Source organism: Phasianus colchicus, chromosome 9 (assembly GCF_987193195.1).
Source record: "Phasianus colchicus chromosome 9, bPhaCol1.hap1.1, whole genome shotgun sequence".
In the NCBI taxonomy this organism is placed as follows: Eukaryota; Metazoa; Chordata; class Aves; order Galliformes; family Phasianidae; genus Phasianus; species Phasianus colchicus.
Window position 1 is genome coordinate 23,130,330 of NC_143444.1, and position 17,075 is coordinate 23,147,404.

The window sequence follows — 17,075 nt, forward strand, 5'->3', positions numbered from 1 at the left end:
TTTGAGAACATCTATGAGAGGACTCAAATCCTACCAAAGCTCAAAATTTCCCAGAAGAGTGTCTCAGGTGTGTGTAACATCCCCTGATCAATCCTTGTGACTGTTTCTCCCTGGCACAAGCTTAAGGGAAGAAGAGCACCTATGATGTGCACAGGTGGCTTGATGGAGTACTGGAAGGATGCATGGAAAGGAGTCTGATGAAAACCAGTGTAAGAACACAGGACTAAAAGAAGTGCACGTCTGTAGGGTTCCTATGGACCTCTGCAAGGGGTGTGATATGTGGGGCACTGGGGCTGGATAAGGGAAAAAAAATACAAGCTAAAGCTACAGCTGGGCCAAGAGAAAGGAATTTTGAGTGTATCAGTTCCTGAACAGATTCATGTCTGACAGAAAGCTCGCTTGTTGCACGCATTTGCCTGCTTTAAATAATTTACTGCTAGAGTAATGTGAGCTGGATTAAAGGACAAGAGAGGGGCAAGAAAAGGGGATTGGAACTGCTGGTGAGAAGTGACTCGTGAAAAAGACTGGCAGAAAGAAGACACGCATTTCTGGGAGGAAGATGGGTAATTTCCCAGGAGGGAAACAGGAGAGAACCAGGCACTGAGTCCTGGAAAGCGGCAGTAGGAGCCTACCGTGGGAGGAAACCAGCAGTGTTTGGATCTGTAGGAAGAGATTGTGGCCATGGCCTCTGCAGCCAGGGGAGATGGAGCTCTGAAGTGCATCTTAATTATCTTAATCTTAACCCCGCAGAGGAACAGAGGGTCCCAAGGAGGAGGGGTCTTTGGGGACACAACATCAATGCAGTGGGCCACCGCAAACTCTGCATCATTGGTGGCTGTGCACAGGGCTGCCACGTTGTGCTGCCCACCAGAGCAGCTAAGGTGTGTGGGTTTCAATCATACCACAGCATGGCAACGGTCCCAGCACGCACCACTGCTGGCACTGATGTCAGGGCTGATGCTGTGCCAGAAGGAAGTATTTTCCATTGAAAGAAGACACAGGCGTGTCCCACATCACCCATGGCATGTGGCTGATATCTAGTGAGCTCTTGGACAAGACTGTGTCATGATAACCCTCAGCATCCCGAACTACACTGCAGCCCTGTGTTACACAGCATTGTGAGCAATGCACGTAAGGCGTGTTTACTTCCAAGAACATCCTGTTTCTATTACTACAGATGTGCAGCTCAGGATTAGCTTCTCAGACAGCATGTTCTTGAGCAAGAGCAACTTATCTTTCTTTTTGCTGTAAAGCACCGTTTCAGCGTACATACCTGTAGCAGATATTAATAACAATCACGCTGCACTTGGCTGCTGCAAACTCTGACTGATGAGTGCAGCCCTAACTCACACAAGTTTCCCATTGATTTTAGCTCATGTTTGGCTCAAACTAATCACATAGGAGAGCTGCCTTAACAGCTCCCTAGTCTGTCCTGCTCTGCTGTGGTCGCCAGGCCAAGAGGAATGGTGGGGGTCATCCAGCTCCCCATTGAACATAGCTGGTCCATCTCCCCAGAACAAACCTGTCACAGTCCTTGATGTGCAATCACAGCAACCACAGACGTGCATACGAGCAAAGCACATTGATGGGAAGGCAGTTAGACTTGATTATCTTAATGTTTTTTTCCAACCCTGCTGATTCTATGATTCTATGAACACGTTGCTCTGCCCGTGTACTTTCCATGGACCAAAGCCACTGCTCTGAGCTGCTCTGGACACGGCTCCACCTTCTCATGGCTTGCAAGGCACAGTTCAATGCCTTTGCCTTAGTTGTGCTTGATCCCATTAATGACAAAGATGACAAACACATATGCTTTGCCTTTATAGCTATTTCACGCTTTGACATGATCCCGGGCAACTCACCTATGCTGTCAGAGTGATGGATGGTGCACAGAAGGGGGCTTGGACAGGTGTAGCTCCTGTCACAGGGAAATATTTTTCCACACCATTAGCCTGTGGAACTCATAGCAACAGGATATCACTCAGAGAGGGACTCAGAAAAGCCCTGAAAAAGGAGTGGGTGTACACTTTCTTGTATGGAAAGCAAGTGTCCAGAGTGGTGGGAGCAAACGGTAAGAATAATCAATAGGGAAGGATGTGAAGGATGCGAATCACACAGGCTTGGCTGCTACAGGTCTGGGGAGAATATGTTCCCCAGCAAAAAAATCATCCCAAGAAGGCCTTGCCTGTGGCCCTCTACATCTTAAGAAGGGGCTATAAGAAAGAAGGGGACAGACTCTTTAGCAGGTCTGTTGTGATGGGACAAGGGGAAGTGGTTTCAAACTCAAAGAGAATTTGGATTGAATATATGGAAGTTCTTTACAATAAGATGGTGAGGCACTGGCACAGGTTGCCCAGAGCAGTGGTGGATGCCCCTGCTGGAACATCCTCAGGATCAGGCTGGGCAGGGCTCTGAGCGCCTGATGGATCTGTGGGTGCTACTATTCTTTGCAGGGGAGTGGGACTAGACGACCCTTAGGGATCCCTTACAACTCAGATAATTCTGTGATTCTCTTAAGATGCTCCCAAACCCAGAGCTCCATCCTCACCTTGGACACCCTCACTTGTAGGACCAGAACGAGCCATGACTCCACGTAGAGCCTGCCTTCAAGCTCACCTTACCATGTGCAGCCACAATTCAGACCGTGGCTTCGAGGAAACAAGTGGGCAAACCCAGCTGGGCAGAGTTGGGATGAGCATCCTGGCCCCAGCATGAGGGCAGGGCAGGTGGCACGCTGCTGACAGCCTGGCTGTAGCCAGCAGAGGGCATGGAGCTTGCATGGAGCTTACACAGGCACTGCAAGCCCTGGGTGCCTCAAAGCACAGCTGAGATAGAACGCTTGATTTGGAATAATCCATTCGTGCGCCCATTTTCCTTCCTCCACCCATACTGTAGATGAAAGGTGCAGTGAGAGCCTGAGCCTGGGGATGGTTCCAGAGGCTGCAGGACGTGGTCACAGGGCTGCCAAATTCCAGCACTTTCTCCTTGCACTGTGCTCCTCTGCAGCAGGGTGGTTGCCGACAGGCAGCGGGATCCCATGCTGGCACATCCCTACCCCACACGTTCCCTAGTTGCTGCTAGAATGTATCATATGTACCGATTTTGGTTATGAAATAGAAGCTGGAGGACACGATGACAAACGAGGAGTCGTGCTTTACGATCCTTACGCTGATGGCCATAAGGAGCCAGCAGGCACCGCTCCCGGCGTGATTTGCACATAGGCTTGACTTTATGTATTATTGGTAATCCTATTGAAATCTGCATGCATAAAGTTAAGTGCATCTAATCAACTCCGTAGGTTCAGATTTGTATATATTAATTTAATTCCGCCGTCAGTATTTAGAGCAGCTCCTGCACAGAGCAGTTACGGCGCTGCGACAGACCGTAACGACCTCAAATTTTGTTTTAATATTAAGTGCAGAAAAAATATGAAACGGAGGCACCCCTTATTACTCTTCGAGGCGAACAATGAGCACGACGTTAAATCAGATGCTCAAAGTTATTTCGGGGTCCAAATGATCAGCACTGAATGTATGTCAGTGGAAATTTTTCCTATGGGCCTCTGTGCATAGCGCAGCTCCGTGGCGGTGCACAAGGCCGTGTTTATGGATCCATTTTCAGGATCAAAGCCCTCATTAGTAATACGGATTAATGGTAATTACAAATATAAATAACTTGAGTGTATCTTCTCGCTTTCCTCTGAAGACGTTACTCACAGAAGGCAGCTGGATGCCAGGCTTATTCCTTAAATCCAAACTGTATTAAGTTCTCGGGTAATAGTGCGGTAACATAAAGTTACATAAAGCTGTGTTATTATTTTTCAGGCCTCAGAACACGGAGCTTGATTCTCAGCTCGCATTAACTGGAGCCCAGCTCTGGATTCAGATCCTTTTTTCCATACTAAGGAAGTGAAAATGTAAAAAAAAAAAAAAAATCAAATTGCTTTTTGGCTAAGAACAAAAGTAAGAAGTTGAAATCGGAGGGATCATTTTTCACAATGTTGTAAGTACCAAAAATACAGCCTTATAATAAAAGCATTTTCTTACCAAGATTCTGTAATTGCTACTATGAAGCTGAAGCTCAAGTTGGACTGCAGTGCTCACAAGCTGAGCATTTTCTCCAAATCCTTGGGAAATGGGGGCTGCTTTAATGCGTTTTCCTGACATGTGTCACAACTCTGATGTTATTTAAACATGGCCAATCCATATCAACCTACGGAACATACACCTCAGTCCTCAGCTGTTTGGTCATGTCGGGGTGGGGCATGCTGCAGGACCAATGCCTTAGGAATGTGTGTGGTGCCCATTCCCTGGGGCATGGCCATTAAGGCAATGGCCTTAAGTTGTGCCAGGGGAAGTTCAGGCTGGATATTAGGAATATACAATTCTCCAAAAGAGCGGTGATGCAGTGGCACAGCTGCCCAGGGAGGTGGTGGGGTCACCATCCCTGGAGGTGTTCCAGAACAGTGGGGATGTGGCACTGAGGAATGTGGTCAGTGGGCATGGTAGGGTGGGGTGGGATTGGACTGGGTGATCTTAGAGGCCTTTTCCAACCTCTGTGATTCTGTGATTCTATGAAGATAGAGACAATTTCAGTGAGAAATAAAGGGAAGAGGAGGAAATTGAACACGAAGTGTGGTACGGATGGAGCAGCTTCAGTGCACTGCAAGAGCAACCCCCTATGGGCCTTCCCATGTCCCAGGCATGGACACCTCTCACTGGGTGGATCGTTCACACCGCAGGGCAGCATGAGGTAGAAACAACCTACAGACCTCAGCAGTGGGTTGCTGCTCACACCACAGCTGTTGGGTGACAGAAGCACATTGTCCCTTCCTCTGCCTCACGGACTGAAGACAGCCCAAGCAGTTGATGATGCTAATGGAGAAGACTTCTATTTGTAGCCTGTGCTACGTAGTATGGTCATATTTTGGAAGTGGCAGTGCAGAGTTAGGCAAGAGCTGGCGCTGGCTGGATTATTCTATTTTTAAGAACAACCCAAAATTATTTAGCAGTTGGTGAATAAAAACAAAAAGGTTCCCTCCTGGGTGGAATAAATAAGTCCATCATCCCAGTCCCCTGTGTACTTCACGCAAAACAAGAAGGCAATAACGTCTTTCATCTGATCCCCCATTTGAAACTCACTCTTCCATTCCATGCAGCAGGCAGTTTTGCACAGGACAACACCAGGGAGCATTAAGCCAGCTCTATGCATGCAGCCATCGGGGCAACGCTGACAAGTCCCCGATCTTGGGGATGTTAAAGGTGGATTTGGAGGCGCTGCTCCCCCGGGTGCCGGAATGCACAGCGGGGGGTGGGGGGAGAAGCTCTGTGCCCGAACCCCGGGGGGGCTCCCATGCCTCCCGCTCGAAGCTGGGGGGGTCCGGGCTGCCCGCTGCGGGGGATGCTGATATTTGGGATGCAAAACACAGCGGGTGCCGGGAGCTGGGTAGGGCAGCGCGGAGGGGCCGGGGGGGGCACGGCACGCTGGGAGGGCAGCAGCTCCCCTGCCCTTTATTTGAGCAACTTCGGGGGCTGCGTGCGGCAGGCGGGTGGGCTCCCGATGCTGGACTGCATTTCCCATAGTGCCCGAGCGCCCTAATGTATGCAGTGCTGAGCCCGGCTCGGTGTGCGAGTGTGTGTGTGCGTGTGTGCGCGCGTGTGCGCGCGTGTGTGTGTGTGTGTGACTGTGTGTGTGCAGCCGGGAGTCCCTCGGAGAGTGGAGGCTCATTCACTGATGAGAGCCGGCACTGAGAGGCAGCACTGCTCCTTCCCTCGCACCCCCGGCGCCTCCCGCTCCGCTCCATGCAGCAGCGGGGCCAGCACGCCCGGGACTGCCCCGCTCCCCGCACCGTGAGTACCGGCACCGGGCAAACTTCGCAGGGCAACTTTCCCCCCTCCCTCCCCGACTCCCCGCTCCTTCTCCCTTTCCCCTTTCTCCTTCCCCAGCCCCGGCGAGCAGGGCTGCTCGGAGGGCCGGGTGGGCGGGTGGGGAGCGGCATGGTAATGCCGAGGGGAAAGGCGGATAAAAGGCCCCCCCCCCACCGCCTCGGAGAGCCCCCGGCCGCCCGGATCCACCCCCCTCCCCCCGGTGCCTTTCGGGGGGGACCGGCAGCCAGCAGGGGGATCAGGTGCCGGGGGCCCGGGGACGGCGCTGGGCGGGGGGACTCGACCCGACCCGGAGCGCGGAGCCCTCGCTCCGAAATCTTTCCCTTTTTAACTCTTCTATTATTATTATTATTTTTAATTTGGAGGGGCAGCGCGGCGAGTTGTTTCCTCGCTGCCCTCCGCTGCGATCTCTCTCTCTCCACCGTTGCTCCGGGCAGCAACGATTTCATTTCCCAGCGGCTGCAAAACAAAAACTTTTTCAAAGGAAATAAGCAGATCTGCTGCCTGTGCCACGCGCAGACCCTCCGCTTTTTTTTTTTTTTCTGATTTTTTTTCCTTTTTTTCTCTCCCCCCTCACCCCCCCACCCTTTCTGTTTAAAACACGCGAGCGTTTTTCTTTTGCAATACAAGTGCCCGCAGCACCGCCGGGCTCTCTGCACGCCGAGCAGCCGGAGGATCCCATTCCCTCCGAAGCTTTCCTCTTTTTTTTTTTTTTTTTTTTTTTAATTTTAATTTTTTTTTTTTAATCACCGGGCGAACTTTTCTAGTTTTTAAGCCGTCCCCAAAATGCGCGATCCCCAGTCGGAAGAGCGATTTGTGCGCCGGTGCCGCTCAGCTTAAATTCGGCCGGGGCTGAAGTTTCGCCCCCAGCTCGGCTTCTCCATCCCCGGCGTTTTTCCTCCCCTTCCCCGACCGCCTCCAGGTAGGAGCCCTCCCGCACCGCACCGCTCCGCTCAAACAAAGGTAGAGTCGCTTTAAATTGTCGCCGTTCTGCAACGAATGCGCTAAAATTACTCCACGTGTCAATCGCGGAGCGTGGAGAGCCGCAAAGGTGAAGGGATTTGTGCGTGTTTTCGCTTAGAAAACTTTCCGGATCGTCGAGAGCTCGCAGGGTTTTATTTCTTTTTCGCCGGCTCTAGAGCAGGGAAGCTGTAAATAGGGGTGGAAGCACGGAAAATAATTCCTCACCTTCAGATCTAAATACATAAAAACCATCTGTTTGACCACAATGAAATCATTAGGAACTGTCTACTTAAAGAGTTGTGTTGAATGCTTATCCTTCCACACAGGAAACGTGGATGGTAAGTGATTGTTGCAATAAATTCAAACAACTCCGCGGTCATCCCCGCGTTTGATGATCTGTGTGACCCGGGGCTTTGAGGAGGGGAAAAAGTGGTAGAAAAAGGAGCACGGAACGGGTAGGGCAGGGCGGGGGGGCGGAGGGAGGGTGGGCGAGGGCAGCCCGACCGAGCCGTGCCGAGTCGGGCCGTGCCGTGCCGTGCTGTGCCGTGCCGTGCCGTGCCGCGCCGCGCCGCGCCGCGCCGCACCGCACCGGGTCGGGCCGTGCCGTGCCGTGCCGTGCCGTGCCGTCCGTGCGGGGCTGTGCCGAGCTGAGCCGTGTCGGGTCGGGCCGTGCCGAGCTGAGCCGTGCCGTACCGGGTCGGGTCGGGCAGTGCCGTCCGTGCGGAGCTGTGCCGTACCGAGCCGTGCCGAACCGTGCCGGGCCGGACCGTGCCGTGCCACCAAACACCTGTTTAATTTACCGCCGCCCACATCGGACCCGCGGGGCAATCTGTAGGCTGCAACGTGGGCATCGCCCCTCTTGATTTTATTTTATTTCCTTGTATTGAAAACCTCTCCGAGTGGCAGCGAATACTGAAGCGGGAGGAGTGGGGCCGCTCCGGGCCGCCCGCTCCGCGCTCCCCCCGCGGGCGCCGGTGCCGTTCCGGCTGCGGGACGGGGGGGCCGCGCCGCGCACAGCCGTAGGTAGGTGTTGGTTGCTTTTTTTCCTCCCTTTCTCCTCCTTTTATTCTTTTACAAAACCCCAGGCGCTTCCTCCCTGCAGCCCGCCGCAGGGTATCCCCTCTCCGCCCGGGGGCTTCTTCTTTTTTTTTTTTTCCCCTTTTTCTTTCTTTTGGTTTTCTTTCTTTCATTTCTTTCTTTCCTCATTTCTTTTCTTTCCTCTTTTCTTTTTTTTTTTCCTTTTTCTTTTTCTTTTTTTTTTTTTTTCCCCCCACGAAGAACTTTGCAGCCAAACAAACCCCACGGAGGGGCAGAGGCCGCGCTGCCCTCCCAGCCGGTGCCGCCCGGGACCGGGACCAGCGCTGTCCGCTCCGCTCCGCCCGACCCCTCCGCTCCGCTCTTTCTATTTTTTTAAATTTTATTTTATTTTATTTTTCTTCCCCTCCTCCTCCCCCCAAACCGATATTCACAGCAGTTGCCATACCTCACGCGTTGGAAAAAATTAACTGTTTTTCTTTTGTATCTTAATCCAGTGATGAGAGCTCTCCTTTGTTGCCTTTCGAGCTTGCATTTGTTTTATTTATTATAAGGAAATCCAGTTCGGTTCAAATATATAATCCATTTGAGCACTTAAATCCCCAAACAGCTGGCATTATTTTGTTTTATAATCTTCGGCTTTTCTGCACAGAGCATATTTCTAAATTCCTACTTGACATTTATGGGGAAAAAACTTTTTAATGTAAATGGATATTGTGATTTTTTTCTGGGTCTCTCCTCACTTAAATGCATCATCAATTTTCCCGTGTTTCCTTTTGTTTTTATCTTTCTTCCCACCCACCCGTCCCCCCTCCCCCCGTAACTTGTTAATTAATTTTTTTCCCCCTATGAAAACTTTGTTTCTGGAGGTAGAAAAATGTTAATTCGCCCCATTATTTGAATCTCTGACATTTGGAAATGGTTGAGAGACCACAAAAATGCAACCTGTTGTAGGAACCCAGGGCGGTGCGTTGTGTGTATTTTAATCGATAGCAGAGCAGTGATTTAGGAAGAGGAACTCTGAGTGGCATTCTAGAGTAAGCTTTGCAGAGGTGGTGGCTGCGTATGCGGCGTGCATGTGCCTGCATTTGTGCTCACCGAGGGGGTTATGCTTGCAAGCAGCTCTCCCTCCTCATTTCCTCACTCGCTGGGGTGATGCCTGCGAATTCCGGCTCTGTGCCTTCTCCTACTTTTATCAGACTTAACTAATTCAGAGCGGTGTTACAATCTCCACGCACAGAGGAACCAAAACCGAGGCGGAGAGAACTGATTACAACTCGTTCCTTGCTGGGAGATTTTATTTTTATGGTTCAGAGCCATTCAATTTGTCTTGGTGGTGGAGTGTTATTAGCAACACACACAATTACACAGGTAATTTGTGTACACCTTAACCAGGGCGGCTTTAAAAACCCATAACTATGCAGATAGGTAACCATTAAAATTTTATATATTTATATATATGTGTGTGTTTTCATAACCTTGGTACTTGGTGGGCAGTTCATGCAGTTCCATAGATTGATCTCCACCCCCCTCCCTCCGCTCCTTGTTTAGTTAATTCAACAAAGACTTTTCGCAATCTGTTTGGAGTTTGTCTGATGCCGTGGAAAAGTAGCTGCTGATTTATTTGGTTGCTTTTCGATTTCTGTCTGCAGCCCGTCTTTTCTCCTCCTTTCAGCGGGGATGTCAGCTGTTATTACTTCCTATTGATCCCTTTGCAAAGTGAGAAGTGAACTAAAATTAATGTCAATTCCACTGCTCGGATCAATAGCCGGAGTTATTTTAATCTGGATTTGCGCGAGGTGCTAAATTAAAAAAAATCAGCATAGAGGCAGAAAAGCAGCAGTCCCTCCCTGTGCCCGCTGCCTGCCCACCACCCCACGCTGCAGCCGGCCCATCATCCCGCCATCCAGATTTTCTTAATTAAGGAGGTCGGTTAGTTTTCTTCTTTTGGGTTCTGTATTTAAACCGATGACATTTTGACATCGGGAGTGTATTAACGAGAGATTTTCATAATGACCGCTCCGCCGCGGTCTGATCTGCACACGTTGCTGGGAGGGAGTGGGGGGGCTGGAGAGAGGCACTGGGAAGAGAGAGCGAAAAAGGAAGTGGGGGCTGAAAAAAAAAAAAAAGAAAGAAAGAAAAAGAAATTTGGCTGGTGAGATATGGTAACGTGTTGATTTATTCCTGGCATAATGAAGTTTGCAAACGAATAAGCGGCTGCGGTGATTCACAGTATCCTACAGGAGTGTCAAGTGTTGCAGCCAGATTACTAATTTATGAAATACGTTTAACGTAGCGGGGTGGTGGCACAAGTAAAAATAGAAAAGGAGGCAGAGGTGACTGCTTTGCTTTGTTGTTGTTTCTCTCTTTCTGACTTTCTTTTTTTTTTTTTTTTTTCCTGGAAATCCATATTTTCTGTGATCGCTCGGTTTCACTTCCACTGTTTATTTCTGAGGGTGGTGGTTCCTTTGCAAGCGTCCCTTTAGATACAGCTCTGTGCATACACGTGTGCACCTACAGGGCCCTGTGAGCCTCCAGCTATGCCAAATTTCCCAGTGGAGGTGGTTTCCTGGCCACGAGCTTCCAGAAGTGCTGCATGAAGCAGCAGAGCAGAGGGCTCAGCGCTGAGCTGGGTGCACTGGCACCGCTCTCTCCGTGCTCTCGTTGGCAATGCCTGGATGGGAAACTTACTTAAAATCTGGAAGAGAGCAGCTTCCCTTGTGCAAGATCAGTAATCCGGTCCTTCAGCACTGATGTCTGCAATGAAGGAGTGCCAAGGGGAGACGATGCCCACTTGTTTTCGCCATCGCTGGGTGCAGGATGGGGGAGAAGGAGCAGCATTGCCGTGCTGTGCTGAAGGCACGGCTGGCCTCCATGCGCTGTGTTAACCCAGGCTCTCTCATTCACACAGCACAAAAGGCACTCCATTAGGGAGACACTCTTTCAGTAAGTTTTATTTGAGATGTTTGACCCGCTGGATTTAAGAGACACAATTTGTAACAGCTTTTTATTATTATATGATTTTTCTGGCCCTTTGAGCTCCGGCGGCCGGGATATTGTTTCGGAGTTATGGTCCTTGTGTTTTGAGCCGGGCTGTGGGGCCTGAATGGCAGGCAGCGGAAACTTGAAAGAAAGACACTAGATTGATTGGGGGAGAAAATAACAAAGCAAAAAGCCCGAGTGAACTCGGGGGGACGCGAAGAGGAGCAGCTCTTCCTGGGAGGCTTGACGAGATGCAAGTCAGAAATTTGGTTAACATTTTCCTCTAAATGTTAATGGCACATCCAGGGCAGTTTACAAATCTACTTAAGAGTGAGTGCATTAGGAACTAAAATTACTGATCCATTCTCTCTCGTCCCTGACCCGAAAGGCAGACGTTTGCGGAGATCAGATGGCAGAAGCACCCATTATGATTTTAAATATTGTCAGAGACGCCAGGCATTTTATTGGCCAAGTCTCTTCTTTTGCTAACAGGGAGAGTGCCTGTGCGTGTTTGTGATGATGGATCACACACATGCACCCATACAGTCTCATTCATACACCCCATGGCGTGTAGGATTGCATCGTGTCCTGCGGGTGCAAGTGTGACCTGCAGTGTATGCTGTCAGAGTGGGGGAAAACACACAGCTGCTGGGTATGGCAGTGGGTACAGCACAAACATGGCTTGTGGTGATACGGGTAACAGTGCACAATAGGTACTTCTATGTAGTTACACACACACAAGCAAACAAGGGCTGTGTGTATGTGTGGGCATTCTTGAGTGGATACAATTAGATGTGCATGCCACTTTTCCTGTATCAAATTCCAATTATCATTTGGAGTTACCATCCTAATTTCAGACTGAAGCTTGTTTATTAGCGGGTGATTAAATCTGCGTGCTGCTCTCCCTGCTTTGCCTTTCATCTGCCTGCGCTGGATGGCACCCTTAACCTGGAGGGCCAGAGCTGCTCCCGGCAGCGTGTGAAGTTCTCTATTGATTTCCTTGAACGAGTGGAGTGGTGGGACCCACACCTAACCCATCATCTTCTCTCTTCTGTTTCCTTGCAGCATCCGGAGGGTGATGACGCTCCAGTAGGTTTTCCAGCCCTCGCTTTGCTTTCCCTCCAGGGAAGGTCGTTCCGCACACGATCCCACTGAGGAAAGACACTCCGATGGACTTACACCGGGCCGCCTTCAAGATGGAGAACTCGCCCTACCTCCCCAACCCGCTGGCCTCCCCGGCGCTGATGGTCCTCGCCTCCACCGCCGAAGCCAGCCGCGACGCCTCCATCCCGTGCCAACAGCCGCGGCCTTTCGGGGTCCCAGTCTCAGCAGACAAGGACGTGCACATCCCCTTTACCAATGGCTCCTACACCTTCGCTTCCATGTACCACCGGCAAGGCGGTGTGCCGGGCGCCTTCGCCAACCGTGACTTTCCTCCCTCTTTGCTTCACCTGCACCCCCAGTTTGCACCCCCCAACCTGGACTGTACCCCGATCAGCATGCTGAATCACAGCGGGGTCGGGGCCTTCCGCCCCTTCGCCTCCAGTGAGGACCGGGAGAGCTACCAGTCGGCCTTCACGCCGGCCAAGCGCCTGAAGAACTGCCACGACACCGACTCGCCCCACCTGCGCTTCTCGGATGCCGACGGGAAGGAGTACGAGTTTGGCACCCAGCTCCCCTCCAGCTCCCCTGGCTCGCTCAAAGTTGACGAGACGGGGAAGAAGATCTTTGCAGTGTCGGGCCTCATTTCGGACCGGGAGACCTCGTCCAGTCCTGAAGACCGAAGTGACAGATGTAAGTACCTCCGTTGGCTTGTTGGCGTTCCTCTCGTTGTGCGCGGTTGAGATACCCAGCAGGTGGCTGTCCTTGTGCTGAAGGAGGGGACGAGCAGCCTTTGCTCCCTGCCGCCTCGCAGCATTGCCACGTTTCTTATAAATGGACAGTGACAGGTTGCAAGGGGAGGTGCTCTGGAAGGAAACCTGCCTTTCAGGCAATGCTGACCTGTTGTTATGTGCAAAAAGGTGTCTGAGCCCCAGAGCAGGGATATGGGTGCTATACATCCGTGTGTGTGAGCAAGGCTTCAGCTGGAAACTTCCCCAGAGCTTGTAGGATATGCACCTTGAGCTTTGGGGCTTTTATCCTGATCTTTTCTTTACGCTCACTGTTCTTGTAGCAAATGCATCACCCCCAGGGTTTGTGCCTCAGCTGGGGACGCTGAGCATCTTCCTGGTCACCAAGATCCCTCTTCAAAGCATAAACCCAAGTCTGTTCTTTCAGGTCAAAAAACCGCATCCCAAATAGGTTGTGTGTGTTTCCCACATTGGTGGCTTGGAAGGTGAAGCTCTATGGCTGTAGCTCCACAGTCACTCCTCATCATTCCCTGCTTGCATAGGGACAGTGTTCCAGGGATGGGCTCCAGGGCTTTGAGCACGGCTGGTACCCCAAAAGGAGCACTGAGTTATGGTCAGTTTGCCTCGAAGAAGCAGTGAGTTTGCTGCTACGCGTACGCTCCTTTGTTCTGCTGAATTTTCTTCCTGGAAAACAATTCTTTTTCTGTTGTTGTTGTTATGATTACTATATTTTTTGTGATGAAACTCTACTGCCCTGCTTCCCCCTCTCCCTTTCAGGCGCAATTTTTCCTCTCCCCTTTATGATGCCGAGGAGGTAATAGAGACATTGTGGCTCTGCCTCCCCTGTCGGCGCTGCTTCCCCAGCCTGTCTCCTTGCATTAGGCACCGCGCTAACTTACCGCCGCTAAAAGGCATCTGCCTAAACCCCGCGTACCTTTTCAATAAAAGTCATCATAAAATCAACCTGCCTTGTAAATCCATCGCTCTTTGCTTTTGAAATATGCCGCCAGTGTGTCTTTTATGTCCGCGTTCGCAGGGTGATTCCTGCTGAAGGCAGAAGCTCTGTGTTCTGTGCATTATTCTGCATGGGGAAGGCAGGCAGGATCTCAACGGGGACGTTTTATGTCTGCTGCACGGCAGAACAGAGCAAAGGCGACATCCCCAATGGTCCACCGACATTAAAATTCTTGCGTAACTACTGGGACAGTTTACACTAAACATGTCTGTTGGCTCTGTATCGTATTTCCATCATATATAGATGCTGCACCATGGAAACTCAGCTCCATTAGCACTGCGGGTTTATCTGGAGCCCAATATGTGGGATGGGAGTGTTTGCTGTAGTGCCATTTACACATGCATGTGGTTGGCATTGCTCTCTAAGTGCATACCTGGGGATTGTAGGTTCTGCTTGTTGGACCATGAGGATCTGGGTGTGCCTGTTTGATGCAGCCGTGTGTCAGAGCAGGTAGGCGACTGTAGCTTCTGTGCGAGATGCAATAGGGCTCCTATCAGAGATGGCAACTGTTGAACATTGTCTTCAACCAGCATCACCTTGCCATGTCCAGTGAATTCTGTTCAGGTTTGAAGGCTCAACTTTTCAGTTGTATTTTTCAGATTCCTGAAAGCATTTATGTTATGTCGGAGGTGAGCTACTATAGTTGCACTACGGAGTCTTCTGTAGCACTGCATAGGAACCTTTTTTGGATAGCTCATTAAAATGCTTACTTCATAACCTAAAGGGTGATTTTTTTTAAAAAAAGGAATTTATTGCACTGTTTTAATATTCCTGAAAAATAACTTCATGCTTGAGATACTTTAAAACACAGCGAGAATCCAAAGCCAGGATTTTCCATCTCAGAAGGATGAGGTGGCTCTCTTTAGTCCCATGCATTGAGGGAGCAGAGCCTCATCCTGTTTTCACCCATATGCTGAATTCAGTGAAATGATTTGAGATTTGTCACAACCACTGGCACCTGACCCTGTGTGATACACTTGTACTGAAGTGAGAACTCTTGCAGCAGCAATGGACCAATGCTTGTGTCCATGGGATGCTCTGAGTGCATCAGGGTGAGGTGGTGTTCCTCATCATTCAGCAAACCAGCCTGAGGTCGGTCTGCTCAGACACAGTGCTCTGAAATGCAGGCACTGAGAACACCCAAATGATGCACAAAAGCAGAGACTTCCCAGGGAGCAGTGGCTGCACCGTGTGCTGGATGGGGCCCTTCTGCTGGGTGCTGCTGAGAAACACGATGCCGTTTGTTGGAGTTTGGGGGCTTCTTGTAAAGCATGTGTTAAAGACACCGGGCGACGTATTTTATAGGTTTCCTTTAATAAACCCACGACAGCCGAGATTCCTAGAAGGAGTGGAAATTAATGGTGTGTTTCTTTCTGCAAAAGAGATCTATAGCCCCATTTTAGAATCAGAAGGAAAAAAAAAAAAACAACCCACAATAAAAAGACCCTTGGTTTTACTCTTTGCTCCTAATAAAACCCGTCCCAATGGCCTTCTGCATGAAGCCACCACCACGTCACCTTCCCACAAGGTGATGGGCAGAAGCCCATAGCCTTCCCGTTGCTTTCTCCCAGTTGCTCTTCATCTTGCATTGGCCATGACCTGCTGGTGTGTCAAAGACTTGCAACCTCTTGGCCACAGCTTCCATCCCATCAGAACCTGCTCTTCCAGTCTCAGCTGATGCTGTTGGCTCTCACGCAGCTCCAGGAGGGGAGCTCTGTGATGGCATGCCTTGCTGGGACCTCAAATCCTGACCCCAAATCCCAACTCCAAATCCTGACCCACTGCAGCACGGGGATGGCATCAGCTGCTCCATAGGTTTTGACAGAAGGCGCTGCGCAAGGGCAAAGTATGAGCATTATTAATACAGTACAGTTAGTAGAATATTATGAACTGTTATAAATCATTACTGCTAAACTACAGTTATTAAAGGAAATGACCAAAGTGCACTTTCTGAGCCAGGATCTCCGACAGTTAAAGCGTTATTTTATTATTTCACTTGCTAACTTGCAAAATTCAGGAGGCAGCGACAGTTTCCTGGTTGGGCTGTGATGGTTGCACGGGGGACTGGGAGATGCTGGAGGAGTGGGCATGCACAGCAGGAAGCAAGCATGGGATTTAGTCATTGCTTTTCTCTTTCTTTAATAGCCTATAGGTTTTGAAGGAAGGAGACATTCCCCTCATGCAGGTGCCTTGGGCCCACCAAGGCCACTGAGGTCTTTCTCGAGTTCCCATAGAAAACTCAAGCGTGAAGGTGCTTTGGAATTGTCAGCAGTTGTTATCTGTGTGGTATCATTTAGACAAGTCCCATTAAATGCTAGCAGCAGTTCCATTCTCTCCTCTTTGTTTGCCTTCCAAGGAGCAGAAAACAGACATAATTATATTTTACGTGAGACTCTAAGATTTCCTCTCATCTCCTCCTCTGCTTAATATCTGCAGCTATAAAATAAATTCCATTTGTGCATACATGGTGTTAGACAGAGGTAAATAACTGTCATTCGAAATCTGCCTAACCTTAATCTGTACTGGGAGCACTATAGAGCACCGTATCCATTTGTATAATATTAGGCTTTATTTTTATTATGGATTTCTAATGCAAATTCATAGCGGGGACACAGTTGTTTTCTGCTAATGCTGCACTCCAAGGAAAGCGGCTGCTACGAGTGAATGGTGACAATCTATCCAACGGTTTGTGGTCCTCAATTATGTCAGTATACCTGGGGGGCATTTTTCATCCTTGCTCTTCAGGATTAAAAAGCAGATTTGAGGACTTTTGAGGACATTTTTTGACTATGCAAAGCAACTGGGACCAACAGTTGGTGGGATTGGTGTGGCATGGGTTGCACACATGAAGCTTCCCTGGAAGCCAGCCTGGAGTCAGAGTGCACTGGTTGAACTCTGACGGTGATGTTTAGTGCAATCTGTGGCTGTGATCTTGATTTTTGTCTCTCCTTTGCAAAACATAGATGGTGGCAGTGATAAACAGAGCGTCCTTTGGCCACCAGCATTGCTTTCTCCTTCAGCCCCTTGCTGGCATCTTGAATTGTAGCAGAAGAAAGGAGAAAGCAAAGCTGGTAACTTGGAGCTGAGGTCTACTTTCTCACCACTATTTTAGGGAAGAATGTATTTTGTACTTTTCCTTGTCAGTGCTGGGCTCGTGGTGCACAGCTGTTTGCAGCGGGAAAAGGAAGGCGCTGCGTGCCTCTGCATCCCCGTAAGAGGAAGAGCTGGAATCCGTGTCCTTGTTTCCCGCAGCAGCATGGATTCTGGGTAACTGGCTCCAGGCAGAGTGACACAGCCCAGCTTTTAATTCAGAAAACACAAGAGCTTTGATGCATTTTGCTGGTG

General features: G+C 50.0%; 1 protein-coding gene across 6 annotated transcripts in view; it reads left to right on the top strand.

Annotated features, from left to right (window-relative positions):
• Positions 1 to 5,720: 5,720 nt before the first annotated feature.
• RNF220 (ring finger protein 220) overlaps positions 5,721 to 17,075 on the top strand; it is a 164,856-nt gene continuing 153,501 nt past the window's right edge. For 2 of the 6 annotated variants that reach the window (XM_090146574.1, XM_031601170.2), the window contains exons 1-2: positions 6,629 to 6,848; positions 11,931 to 12,659. In XM_090146574.1, the coding sequence (XP_090002700.1) occupies positions 12,035 to 12,659 (625 nt within the window). In that variant the 5' untranslated portion in view covers positions 6,629 to 6,848; positions 11,931 to 12,034. Of the gene's footprint in view, positions 5,850 to 6,628; positions 6,849 to 11,930; positions 12,660 to 17,075 lie in introns of those variants that run through there. The other 4 variants (XM_090146570.1, XM_031601144.2, XM_090146571.1 and 1 more) reach the window with 3 other exon arrangements.